The 14104-nt window shown below is 45.1% G+C and overlaps 1 protein-coding gene across 1 annotated transcript in view; it reads left to right on the plus strand.

The window, feature by feature from the left end:
* The first annotated feature begins 5800 nt into the window (after positions 1–5800).
* Positions 5801–14104, plus strand: part of TCF7L1 (transcription factor 7 like 1) — a 76848-nt gene continuing 68544 nt past the window's right edge. The window contains exons 1-3 of the mRNA XM_035140045.3: positions 5801–6144; positions 6324–6387; positions 8694–8824. Of these exons, the coding sequence (XP_034995936.1) occupies positions 5920–6144; positions 6324–6387; positions 8694–8824 (420 nt within the window). The 5' untranslated portion in view covers positions 5801–5919. The remainder of the gene's footprint in view (positions 6145–6323; positions 6388–8693; positions 8825–14104) is intronic.

Genomic DNA, 14104 nt, shown 5'->3' on the forward strand with positions numbered 1-14104 from the left:
AAGTAGCAGTCAGTCTTCCATAGAAAGTACAAGTTAAAATATACAGTCATGGCCTAAGAGCCTGTACAACCTTGCGTCTCAGTGGGTACTCCTCACCCTGAATATTTCAGAGATGGGTTGAAAAGGCAAGGCTAGAACAAGCCCATTGCCAAAATGAAGTAAATACATAGTCAGCTAATTCCTGCCAACATTATTCAGCAAATCGTTACACCTGGAGCATGATAAGCTGGGATACCACGTTTGCTTTCTTTTGCCGGTTGGAAAACTGTTTCACTATTTGTCTTGGACACTGTGCTGCAATTTCACACATGGCAGAAATACCAATAAATATTTGTGGCTTCAGTGTTCTCTGCAAAAGGCAAAAAAAAAAAAAAAAGAATGAGATTATTGTGTAACAATAACCTGTTGACACACCAAAGTAAGCCTGTGACGAAGTAGGAAACCTCCGAAATGTAATCTCGAGGAGTAAATGTATACAATTTAGCTCTAAATAGCAGTGAGGCTCATCTTTAGGCCTGAATCTTCAGTGAGAGCCATTTAAATGAGGTGGCTCAGAGGACCTACATGGGAATGCAAACAGCAGCAAGTGAAACAGCGCACACAATAAAGAGCAATGGAATTCCAAGGGGCTGTGTGAGCCAGCTCACCTAACCAGAAATTAGATTTGGAATGGAGTGAATCCATGTGTATTTTAGCTGGCCACATGCTGAGCGGCTTTTTGCAGGCCACTGCATGTACCCTGACAGGGCTGTCTTAAGCATATGCGGCGCCAGGGTGCAAAGATCTGCCTGGCGCCCCCCCCCCCAGGTTGCCCAGTCCCAGGTGCACAGGAGGGTGGAGCCAGCCGGCCGCCTCAGCGTCTCGCTGGCTTGGTCGCCCCCGAACTCACAGCGCAGAAGAGACCGCCGCAGCGCTCAGATTGATGGGCGGGCTCTTCCCCAGACTCAACTCTCGGGCCGTGGACTACACCAGTGTGGTGTAGTGGTTAAGAGTGGTAGACTCATAATCTGCTGAACCAGGTTCGAGTCTACGCTCTTCCACATGCAACTGCCTTGGGCTAGTCACACTTCTTTGAAGTCTCTCAGCCCCACTCACCTCACAGAGTGTTTGTTGTGGGAGAGGAAGGGAAAGGAGAATGTTAGCCACTATGAGACTCCTTTCGGGTAGTGATAAAGCGGGATATCAAATCCAAACTCCTCCTCCTCCTTCTTCTCAGTCTGGCGCCCCTGAGAGCCTGGCACCCCGCGCCCCTAGTGCTTATGGGTAAGACAGCCCTGTACCCCAATACTTACACAAGCACATGTTGAATGCACTGTTCAACATGTGCTTGTGTAAGTATTTAATGTCCACACACCTTGTCATCAAATTCTGACACCAAATTTACATGATAAAAGTATTCGTGTCACTGCCTGCCTAGATGTCTATGATGCAGGCTTAGATTTCCTGTGTGCAGGGGTAAAATATTTTGCTTGCGTGAAGTCAGGCCTGCCAAGCAGGACCCCAAAGGTTACCATTTGGCCAACACGTGCACAAATCCAGATGGGTAACAGATAACATGTGGAATTCGCCTAAATGTTGTGGTACATTAACAGATTTTATAATTTTTTTCCCAATATGACTGCTTTTCCAAGGGTTTTGTCTCAATATCTGGCTTTTGAAGAAAAATAAATAGAAAAATAAAATGAATCCACTGTACTAAGGCTATAAATCTTAGGGAACTCTTAGGCGAAAGCTTCAGAGAACTAAATGGGACTTACTTTTGAGCAATCATGCATAGGATTGGGTGGTACAGTGGTACCTCGACTTATGAACGGCTCGACAACTGAATTTTTCGACTTACGAATGGGGGTAATGGCCGCGCGCTTACGAATGTCTTGACATCCGGAAAAAAACGCAGCAGTTTTAGATAGGGATTTTTCAACTTACGAATTTTTAGATACACTTACGAATTTTTCCGTTTCCAATGCATTCCTATGGGAAATCGCATTTCCAATGGCGTTTTTCGACTTACGAATTTTTCGACTTACGAAGGTGCCTTCGGAACGGATTAAATTCGTAAGTTGAGGCACCACTGTACATGTTTTCTAAATGGCACAATCCTGAGAAAGCTTCAGATCCCTAAACACACAATTCCTCAACTTTGATGATTAAGCTGGAAAGAAAGCTGTGACATTTTTAATACCGGTAGTTCAGTACTACAACCCTTAAAATACCTGCGATTTTTCAATATCTGCTGGACTTGCATGTTTTCAACGGTTGGAGTGGTAGGCTGTGTCCATGTATACCTTTTCAGACCCCTTGTTTGCTTTCTAACTATTGCTCCTGTGAAACCTTAAAAAAACAAAAAACCCTGCTTCTACACTGCACATAGGGAGCAACATTGTACCTTTAAAGCACATTTGACACACATTATTTTCCTTAAAGTATTCCGGAAACTTTAGTTTACCCCTCACAGTTATAATTCCCAGAAACCATTAAATTACAGTGCCCAGAATTGTTGGAGGGTTTTGTTTTTTTGATGTGCTTTGGATGTGCTTTAAAGGTACAGTATAGCGTATTCACAGCCTCCAGTGCACTTTTTGCTGAGAACAAGGTGGCTGTTCCATAACTCCTGTAGCAGTGCTGGCCCCAGGTTTGGGGGGCCTTTGAGCAATTTGTCCCCACCAATGTATTATTTGTTAACGCTCCTTTTAATTGCTAGCACTGCTACACACTGCCTGCCGGTTATATAATTCTGAATATCTGATTGCACTGGAGATGTCTATCACATCTGATTATGGATTATTTTAACTAGCTGATATCAGCTGATATGCTTTAATGACTATTCATTTTACAATCAATTTAAAATGTTATTATCTATCATCAAAATGAATTATCTATTTGGATTGTCAACTTAAGTTTTGAAATGAATTAGAATGTTATTGTAATTGGATAGATAGAGAGCAAGGAACAAAGGGTTCTCCCTCAAAAGAGACATGTCATGTTTTCAGCTAGTTCAGGCACATTTATGTGGAAAAGTGGCATGCACGCATGCACGCACACACACACACACACACACCAATTGCCCTCTTTTGGGGCAGAGCCCTTTACTCCTTGCTGCTGTCCCTGCTGTCCATTTATTTGGGCTGCAGGCACTGCATACACTTCAAACGTCCTCAAACAATTCTGGGAACTGTAGCTGGGAATTATGGCTCTCTGAGGGGTAAACTACAGTTCCCAGAATTATTGGAGGGGTGCTATGAAGGTATGGTGGAACCGCGACCTTGCCTTCTTACCATGGGCCCAGTCTTTGTGGAAGGACTGTAGTTCAGTGGTACAGAATGTGCCTTGTATGTGCAGAAGGTCTCATTCTCTGGGACCTCCAGGTATGGCCAGGAAAGAACCCTGGCTGAAAACTTGGAGAGCTGCTACCAGTCAGTCAGGAGTGCCAAATTGAATAAAATATGGGGGAGGGCCCAGGTAAGTACCGCCCTGCACAATCAATCACATGACATGGCGCACACATACCATTTGAATGGCATTGCCCATCAACTTGGGGAGGGCAGCCCCTCAAATATTTTATTGGGAGGGGCCTGAAGGGACCTTGGCCTCTAGCAGTTGGCTCCTATGCAGTCAGTGCAGACAACCCTGAGCTAGATGGACTAATGGCAGGCTTCCCCAAACTAAGGCCCGGGGCCTGGATGCAGCCCGCAAGGCTCTTTTATGTGGCCCCCAGCAACCCCTGCCGCCCACTCTTAACTGCATGGCACGGCACAGCTGCCCACTTCTGGGCCACCAGAGCATCGGAAATAGCTTGTGCACATGCGCAAGCGTCATTTCCAGCGCACTTCTGGGCCAGAGGAAGCCCATGCACATGTGCACAAGCTATTTCCGGTGTTCCAGTGACCTGGAAGTGCGCCGGAAATCGCGTGTGTGCACACATATGGGCGCGCGATCCCACACGCTCCCACGTGCTCCGGCCCACACCGCAATCGGCGCTGGCAGCACCGGCCCTCAGCGGCGGAAGTTTGGGGACCCCTGACTAATGGTCTGACTTACCATAAGGCTAATACACATGGCTGTCAAGAGACCGAGAGGCGAGTATCCACTGGCCATGCATGCAGAGGCTGATGGGAGTTGTAGTTTAGCAACATCTGGAGGGCCACAGGTTCCCCATAACCACTGTAACGAAAGCAAGAAAGCTGAGGAAATCCGATTAAAATCATAGGTGCTGGAGGTTTAGAGTTGGGGCGCCTCTCAATAATCAATGCAGGTGTGACAGGAGGCAGTTGCTTGCACCAAACACACAAGTAGCCTTTAAGAGTCTGAAGAGATAAATCAAAGCAAGGGAAGAGATAATTATTTTTTATGCGAGTTTGGAGAGCAAGGAGAGGGAGACAACACTTGTGCATGCTCTAGGAACAATCTCATGTTCTTGTCTCTGTCACCTGTAAAACTCTGCCCATTTTGACTTTGGGGGATGTCTTTTAAAAATCTGGTTTCCAACACATACCCTGCAGCAGAATTATTCTAGTTAGTTTCAGCCCATTCCCACAACTAGAAGTAAAAGGTTGGATATATTTTCTTGATTATAATGCACATGCAAGATGCACAAATGCCAGCAGACTGTGTCCCTACCACCTTCCCCTGTGAAGTGAGTAACATGTTGGGGAATGTGCTTGAGTTTTTCAGGTATAAGTACAGTACTGTGGGATTATGTCTGCAATTCTGAGTGCATGTACTTGGCAAGGAAGCCTCACTTTGAGACTTCAAGTCTTGTAGAAACATGCAGATGATCTGCCTGCCAAGCACCTATCCTATGCAAACTTAGATAGGAGTAAGTCCCACTGAAAGCCATAGTGGGACTTGCAGAACAAAAGCCCCTCCCTTTACTGGGAAGCAAAGCTGCAAGCTTAACCCTTCCTGACAAGGGAGTAAAATCCCATTTAATTCCATAGGATTTACTTCTGAGTAAGCACGGTCAGGACCGTGCTGCAAACCTCTCTAAACTGAACGGGAGTAAAGCGTGTTTAGGATTGCGCCTTACTTCTGAAACCAACCGAGCCCAGGATGGGTCTGCAAACATTTTTTTCCTTTTTAACTAAAGTCCACTGGTTATGGCTCATTTAAATACCCAGCAGAGAAGAGTATCATTTTTTTGTGTAAGGGGGCGGCTTTTCCCCCTTGCAGGAAGAGAGGGGTATACAAAAACACAGGGGGCTCCAATTCCCTGCCCCTCACCCCCTTTTTTTGGAACCCCACTTCATTTTGTACGTCCCCTGAAACCCCCCTATAGTAGTTAAAAAGAATTAAAAAATTGAGGGGAGGGAAGAAGGACATGCGTTTGTAGGAGTGGGTCAAGGTAACCCGAGTGAAGCCGAGCTGGGGGGTCCCTGGGCGAAAGTGATCGCGCGGGGGTGGGTGTGTAGTTGCCGTCACTCTGTGTGTGTGTGGGGGGGCGTAACCGTCCCCCTCCTCCACCGCTGGCTGGGGGGGGGTGTCAATTTGCAGCGAGAGCTCCTCCTCCCTCCCTTCTCCTCCTCCTCCTCCTCCCTCCCGGCCCCTCGCTCTCGCATTCCCGACCCTCCCCGGGTGGGCTAGGCAGGGGACCCCGCCAGCGGCTGCATCGGAGCAACTCTCGGGATCCTTTTCCTTCCTCTCCTTCTCTCTCCCCCCCCACGCCGCCTCCGGGGTGCCGCCTCCCCCTCGACCTCCTCCTTTTCCCGCCTATCCCGTTCCCTCGGCTCCGAAAGAAGGAGCGAAAGAGAGAGGAGGAGGAGGAGGAGAGGAGCTCTTCGGCGCCTTCCTCTCTTCCGGAGAGTGTCAAAACTTTGTTCGGGCGGCGGCGGCGGCGGCGGGACGGGGCTGCGTCGAGAGGCCGGGCTGAGGCAGGCGGGGTGCGGGGAGCGGCCCCCCGCCGCACCGGGACCCCGCCGCACCATGCCTCAGCTGCAACCGGCCGGCGGAGGCGGAGGCGGCGGCGGGGGCGACGACCTGGGCGCCCCGGACGAGCTCATCCCTTTCCAGGATGAAGGCGACGAGCAGGACAAGGGCTCTGGGGGCCGCGGCTCGGCGCACGGCGACTTGGACGAGCTCAAGTCGTCGCTCGTGCACGAGTCCGAGAACCGCGGCAGCGGCGGCAGCGCCTCCGGCTCCGATTCTGAGGTAAAAAGTTGATGGCGGAGGGAAGGCGGGGGAGGGGGCGACAAAAGAGAACGATTGTGGGGGGGGGAGAGCTGGAGAGGTTGCTGTTTTGAGGCGGGGGGGAACGGGAGAGCGGAGGGGGGCTTCGTCCCGGGAAAACGCCTCAATCCGTCCCCCTTTGTGCCTTTTTCCCCCCACAGGCGGAGAGGCCGCCTCAGCAGCCCCGGGAAAGTTTTCCGAAGCCGCGGGACTCTCCAGCCGAAGGTAGAGGAACCCTCTTTAAATATCTATCTCTATTTAATATATATTTTGCGCCCCCCCCCAAAAAAACCCCTCGAAATGAGGGGGCGGGGAGGCAGCGTTGTGGGGCGGCGGCGGGGGTCGGAGGAGAAGGGGAGATGGCGCTCTCTCCCCAGAAGACGGAGGACCCGCGACGACGACTCCTCGCCCCCCCTCCCCGGCCTTCACTTTTCTGGAATGGGGAGGAGGAGCTTCCCTTGGCCGCGCCGTCCCGTCTCCTCGCTGGCTTTTGTTGCTGCCCCCTTTTGGCCCTGATCCTGTGTTGACTCGAAAGAGGCCCTGAATCGTGAATCGAGATTTGAAATCAGGGCGACGTGCTTTTGTATGTGTGTCGCTGCTTCTCTCTCTCTCTTTCCCTCCCCCTCCTTTCGCCGCCGCCGCCGTCCTAAAGTTCTCCTGCTCGCAAGTTGAGCTGCCATGAAATTTAACGAGGCATTCTCGCCGGGCCTTTGCGTTTGAGTAAACACGCCTATCATCTGACTGCGGAGCTGCGATCTTGCTTACGGGGAGAGAAATTTCCAGTTAGCGGGATTTACTTTGGATTCCACAGATAACAGCCACTGAGTTGTATGGAGATGAGTCCTTAAGGGGGAAGTAGGTGCAAGATTGCACCCAGGGATACAGTATTTGTATTAATGGGATTATATGGGCCTGATCGTGTTTGGTATGTTGATGTTGGGACCACTGTTAGCCAGCATTAAGTGGCAGAGCTTCTCTGGAGTTAGACCTGTTGAACTAGCGGTCCTTGCCTTTGGAAAAACACATAAATAGAAGGTCTTGTGGTACTTCTCAAGATTATTGTGGCGTATGTTATACCACAGGAGGACTCCAGTCCTATCAATAACTTCCTGGGAATAAGCCCTGTTTAAGTACAGGGGGTTTAGTTCCGAGTAAACATATAGGAGTGTGCAGTAAGTCTACCATTCTTTGAGCTTCCTATAACAGGTTGGAAGTAAAGTGTTGCTTTACTACTGAATAAACAGATTTAGGGTTAGTGTGAGGTACACCAGAACTTTATGCATGTTTATGCAGAAGCAAGCCCTACAGAATTCAAGTAAACATGGGGTTGCAAGTTTACATAGAAAAATAAGCCCCTTTGGGTTTAGGAGGACATACTTCCACATAAATACAGAAACTCAAATTTTATGAAAGGAAAAAAAAGATTGGAGATCTTGGATTGGGGGAGTAGGAATTTGTACACTAATATTTGTACTTCTCAAATAACTTTTTTAATAGTAACAACCCATAGACAATTAAAGATTGCAATCCAAAGCATATTTTCTTGGAAACATTATTCCACTGAAAACAATGGGTCTTACTTCTGAATAAGAAAACATAGATTGGGTTTTAAACAAAATAAAAACCCAATCTAAGCATCTTTACTCAGAAATTAGTCCCACTCAATTCAGTGGGAATTACTCCCTTGTTGATTGTTGCCTTAAATCATTTTGGTTATGCTTCAGCCACCCTTTTGGGGTGTCATCTCTCTTTGCTTCTTCCACTTTAGTGGAATTTTGCATACCTGTGAGTGCAGTAGAAGTTGTAACCAACATTAGTGTTTGCTCGTATCTAAGAAAATAGTTATTCTTGAAAGATTTGACCTGTAATGCAGTGGTGTAATTTTATCTACTTGTTAGTACAGATTTTAATAAAATATTTACATGCACATATATCTTCCTGATTTCATTATGACTTAATAATGTAAGTCAGCTTTGCAGTTGTCTTCTAGTAAACTTTTTGTACACAACATGTTTTCAGTACCCTGCATTCCATACAGTATTAGTATTTTATGACCTAAAAATAAACCAGCAACAACCACCCCATTACTTTTTATAACGCTTCCTTGCTTGGTCATCTGGAGGTCATGTTTACTAACCACAGAAACCCAACTGTTACCAAGTATGAAGTTTACCAAGTATGAAGTAGGTGCTTAATATTACGTGCTAAGGTATATGTATACTTTTGTTTTTACTTTGGAGTTTTGTTGTTATGTTGGATTTGCCCCCAAGTAAAAACAAAAGTGTACATCAGTTGCATGGGCATAAATTCAGTTGCAGGTAAATCCTGTCAATTCAAGTAAGACCCGAGTGCTATATTGACTGCAAAATAGAGCACATACACATAAGATGCCTTAGATGGGTTTGTAAATCTCACATCTTATTTCTCTCTCTTCTGTAATTCTAGTTAACCCCACCTTCCTTAATCCCTCAGACTGCATTTTGAAACATGTACTCAGAGTGCATTTAGCTAAGTGTCTTTTTCTTCCCTAGTAATCAGAAGACAGCAAGATGGAGGATTCTTTAAAGGGACTCACTATCCAGGTTATCCCTTCTTGATGATCCCAGAGCTAGGAAGTCCCTACCTGCCCAGTGGAGCCTTGTCCCCAGGTGGTGCTCGCACAGTAAGTGCTTTGTTTTGGTTTCAGATAATGGTGTGATTAAAGTTTTCCTTCCTCTTCTATAAAGGCGAATTGGTGGTGTTCCTTTATGCCCCTTTGCCCCACTGAAGAGTTCTGCATTACTGCTGATATCACAGAATAATAAACATCATTTGAGGGGAACTCTTGTTACATGGAATGTTAAAGATATCTCTTTTCCAGTGAGGAAGTTTGGAGATAGGCAATCTCCTGAATAATTTCTCTGCTCAATTTTCAACTTAATGATTTACAGTGCCGAAGAGTTTTCATCTGTTTAAGTTGAAGATAAATTTTGTTTTAATGGGTTTTATCCTTTCTCTCCCTACCCCACCCAATTTCACTGTTTAAATGAGTGTGTAGGCTGTTGCTACAGAGAGTTGATAGGCTCAAGAAATGTGCGAATTTCAACATCTTTCTTCAGTTTTTCTGTGGATCTCATTTATTTGTGATCAGAGTTCTGGGAGGGAAAGGAGTGTGTGTGTGTCCATTTAGAATTCAGTTGAAAGGATTAGATCTAAGAGAAGTTACCCTTGGCATTGTTGAAGTAAATAATATCAGCGAATCACATGTAAAGTCTATTTAGGTACTGATAGGCTTAGAGAGGAAGTTTGTTTTTATTGGAGTGCAAATAAGAGATGCTAATTTCATCTGCCAACTTAAAAGCATTATTCTATAGCACTCATTTTCAAACTGCATTCCAAAGAAACCTTGTTTAGTTTAGGCATGCCATCTTGGGAACTTATGCTATCACTGTGCATCACACACATTATGCACCAACAGAGGAGCTTTGGTTATGATTTGGGATGCACTCTGGGTTCTTGCATCCCAACAGTAATCTTCAACAAATATTTGAGGATTAATAAACAAATATTTGAGGATTTGTGTAAAATATTTGTGTTTCTTAGAACCTGCCATCTAGAATCCCCTGCTGTGTATCCAGGGGTTCTAAACTGGATGCATGGAGGTTCTTGTGTAGACTAGTTCATGGCGGGTGGCCAAAGATCCTTAATGAATATGATCTGCTCAGACAGTGTCTGAAAGTATGTACCTGCACTTGTTATATTGTCACAAAAAAACCACTGGATGACATAAGAATCTCTGATTGCTTTCCTGTTTAGTTGCACAAGGGTAAGGGATTTTCCCACATGTTTATATTTACAGTGGTGCCTCGCTAGACGAATTTAATTCGTTCCATGGGTCTTTTCTTATAACGAAAAATTCGTCTAGCGAATCCCATAGGAATGCATTGAATTTTTTTGATATTTTTTGGCCCATAGGAACGTATTAATTGAATTTCAATGCATTCCTATGGGAAACCGCGATTCGCTAGACGATTTTTTCGTAAAACAAATTCGTCTAGTGAGGCAACCTCCACTAGAAAAAACCTTTCGTTAAGCAGGGCATTCGTTAAGCGAGGCACCACTGTACAGTATTTAACAAAAATTATAGCTACTTTAGGGACGCAGGTGGTGCTGTGGGTTAAATCACAGAGCCTAGGCCCTAGGGCTTGCTGATCAGAAGGTCGGTGGTTTGAATCCCCGCGACGGGGTGAGCTCCCGTTGCTCGGTCCCAGCTCCTGCCAACCTAGCAGTTCGAAAGGACGTCAAAATGCAAGTAGGTAAATAGGTACCGCTCCAAGCGGGAAGGTAAACGGTGTTTCCGTGCGCTGCTCTGGTTCACCAGAAGCAGATTTGTCATGCTGGCTGTATGACCTAGAACAGGGGTCTGCAACCTTTAAGACAAAAAGAGCCACTTGGACCCGTTTCCGAAGAAAAAAAATGCAATTCTGAGTGCGTGTACTTGGCAAGTTTCCGAAGAAAAAAAATAAACTGGGAGCCGCAAAACAGGGACATAATTATAAATCAGAGGGCCCCATAGCAAAATTTGCTATGCCCAATAATCAATGCCCCAAAATGCCATAGAAAATTAATCAGTGTACCATAAATCATAATCAGTGCCTGATGTAAATAATAATTAATAATGAGGGCCCAATGTCATCCTCGTCATTATAAAAATAACTTTGAGTTTGGGCTGCCTTGATTACTGGGAACATAGCTGCCAAGTTCTCCCTTTTTTTAAGGGAAATTCCCTTATGCTGAATAGGCTTCCTCGTGAGAAAAGGGAAAACTTGGCAGCTATGACTGGGAATGGGCACCAGCAACCACTGCCTTATGAGTTTGGGCTGCCTTGATTACAGTGGTACCTCGGTTTATGAACACAATTGGTTCCGGAAGTCTGTTCATAAACTGAAGCGTTCATAAACTGAAGTGAACTTTCCCATTGAAAGTAATGGAAAATGAATTAATCCGTTCCAGATGGGTCTGCGGCGTTCGTAAACCGAAAATTCATAAACCGAGGTGTTCATAAACCGAGGTTCCACTGTACTGGGAATGGGCACCAGCAACCACTGCCTTATGAGTTTGGGCTGCCTTGATTACTGGGAATGGGCAAAACTCTGACTCCCTTATTAGGACACCTGTATGGTTTCATGTGTGTTGCTCCCATCAAGTGAACTTATAAAATTTCCTCATATTGAATCAACCCATTGATTGATACATCTACCTCAATCTCCTGACCAGGCCGGCAGGAGGCCACAGGCAGGCCGCAGGCAGGAGCAGCAGCAGCAAACACACGCTCTGAGCCCGCAAGCCTTTTCTGCTGCTGGGCGGGAAGAAGCGCACCCGTTTAAAAAAATAAATAACTCCGCCCCCCGCCCCCATGAGCCTATTGGCTGCAGAAATGCGATGGGGAGGGGGCCGACCATGCTCCCCGGGCTGCTAACGTCACCTTGCGTCCTTTTTGCACAGCGCACGCGCACAGCAGAGTTGTGGACTCCGGCGGGCGCCGTGCGGGGCGCAGGCGCACAGCGCGCCGCCGCAGCTATGTGCTCCGGCGGCGGTGGGCACCGCGCGAGTGTCTGGCGGGCCTGGCGGGCGCCGCCGCATGGCTCAGGCGGCGCATGTCTCGGACGCCTCCTCCCCTCGTATCCGCTCCGGAGCCGCAGCAAAGGTGTAAAAGAGCCACATGCGGCTCCAGAGCCGCAGGTTGCAGACCCCTGACCTAGAAGCTGTACGCCGGCTCCCTCGGCCAATAACGTGAGATGAGCGCGCAATCCCAGAGTCAGTCATGACTGGACCTAATGGTCAGGGGTCCATTTACCTTTACCTTTATAGCTACTTAGTGAAACAATCTCTATTTGTGCTTATTGAAGGTAAAGTTCATCCAACAGGATTTAAAGGTCTGCAATTTGGAGAAGGGTTTAAGAAGTACCTTGTATAACTAAGCTTCAGTCCTCCTAATATCAATCAATAAGAACTATTATAATTATTTATAACTATTATAGCTACTATAATGATGAGCAGAGTGTTCTAAGGCCTTATGCAGATATAACTCTGCTGATCGTGGATAGACCAAGAGTGAGCTGGTTTGCAAGTCCTTGTTAAAGCTAATCCTGGTCATTGTTGTTATTATTTATTACACTCTGTTCACCAGAAGGTCCTAGGGTGGGATATAGCATTAAAAACAGTTGAAAACAAATTAACTACAGATGTAATGCTACATCATGGTACATTCTGATAGATGGGAAATAGGAATTTGTATGCAAGAAAGGAGGTGAGAGTGAATGACTCAGTGGCCCATTCCCAGCTTTTTACTATGTTTAAGATTAACTGTAATACCAGCCTTTTCAATCTGGCATCCTCCAAATGTTTTGGATCGTATCTGAAGAAGTGTGCATGCACACGAAAGCTCATACCAAAATATAAACTTAGTTGGTCTTTAAGGTGCTACTGAAGGAATTTTTTTATTTTGCTTCGACTCAGACCAACACGGCTACCTACCTGTAACTAGTCCCATCAACCCCGGTTATCATACGGATGATAGGAATTGTAGACCAAAGCATCTGGAGGGGCAGCAAGTCAAGGAAGACTGCTTGAAGTGAACAACTATCTTATCAATACAAGAGACCAAATGCTTATCAATCTCAATGTAATATTATCAATTCAAAATAAACAATGAAAGCACCAAAATCTAGCAATTGAAACATAGCAATAGACGCGCAAAGAGTAACCATCAGTGTTCCAGAGGACTGTTTGGACACTTTTCAGTAATAACTTTGATGATACATAACTTTGAAGCATGTAGGGTATTTCCTTGAAAGAACAGAAGTGAAATAATGCACTGATTGCCTTTATCAATTTTAATTAAAGTTGCAAGTCATTGATTCTGTGAATTTCAAAAGTTGTTTTCATTCCTTATATTTGAGTTTTAGTTTTTATATCATGCATATTTCATGTAAGAGAAAATGAATCAATATAAATGCTTCAGAAATAGAAAAAGAATGGGCTATATTGTTGTAGTGTTTTATGTAGAGCTGTTCAACAGTAGAATAGACTCCCACGAGAGGTGGTGGACTCTCCTTCCTTGGATGTTTTTAATCAGACATTGGATGGTCACCTGTCATTTATGACCTAGTTGAGATTCCTGCATTGCAGGGGGTTAGACTAGATGATCCTCATGGATCCCTTCCAACTCTACAGTTCTATGATTCAATTGTCATAAACTCATTGTTAATGCTTTCTTCCTCTAAAAGAAGCTACTTTCCTTAAAGCTTGTGTTGCACACAGTTATAACTGTACAGTGTTCCACTGAAGTTGATTTATATAGGAAATTTGCAATTACTATTTTATTTATTACATACTTCTGTTTCAGTGTATCTGAAGAAGTGTGCATGCACACGAAAGCTCATACCTATGACAAACCTAGTTGGTCTCTAAGGTGCTACTGGAAGGATTTTTTATTTTTATTTTATTTATGTCCTGTAGAAACTTGCTTAACAAAAGGCCAAAAAACCAAACCAAGAAGCCCCATCAAAACAACTCTGTAAGCATATCTTTCACAAAAATAACAAATTAATTTTCTGGCATCTTAAAGAATAGTAAATTTATTATAATACTTTAGAAGAATATATTATAAAGAATTTCTTCCTTATTAAAGTGCCACATGACTTGGCTATTTTTGCTAAAATATTTCTTTAGTGAGTGGTTAAAAGAGAAAATCTCTGCCATATTTTGAATTGTCCCCCACTTTTGGAGGGGTGGGGAAGTAAGTTTTGCAATGACTTATCATTTGACTGTAAATTTTGATTGGAAAGGAACAAACAAAAGGATTACTACACAGTGGCAAATTTAGCTGCAACCTTTCTTGTTTGCACTGCTTTTCTTATTTAAGCAGGAGACTTAAGACTTTTAAAAGCTGTTAATGGGC

This window comes from Zootoca vivipara, chromosome 14 (assembly GCF_965207765.1).
Source record: "Zootoca vivipara chromosome 14, rZooViv2.hap1.1, whole genome shotgun sequence".
In the NCBI taxonomy this organism is placed as follows: domain Eukaryota; kingdom Metazoa; phylum Chordata; class Lepidosauria; order Squamata; family Lacertidae; genus Zootoca; species Zootoca vivipara.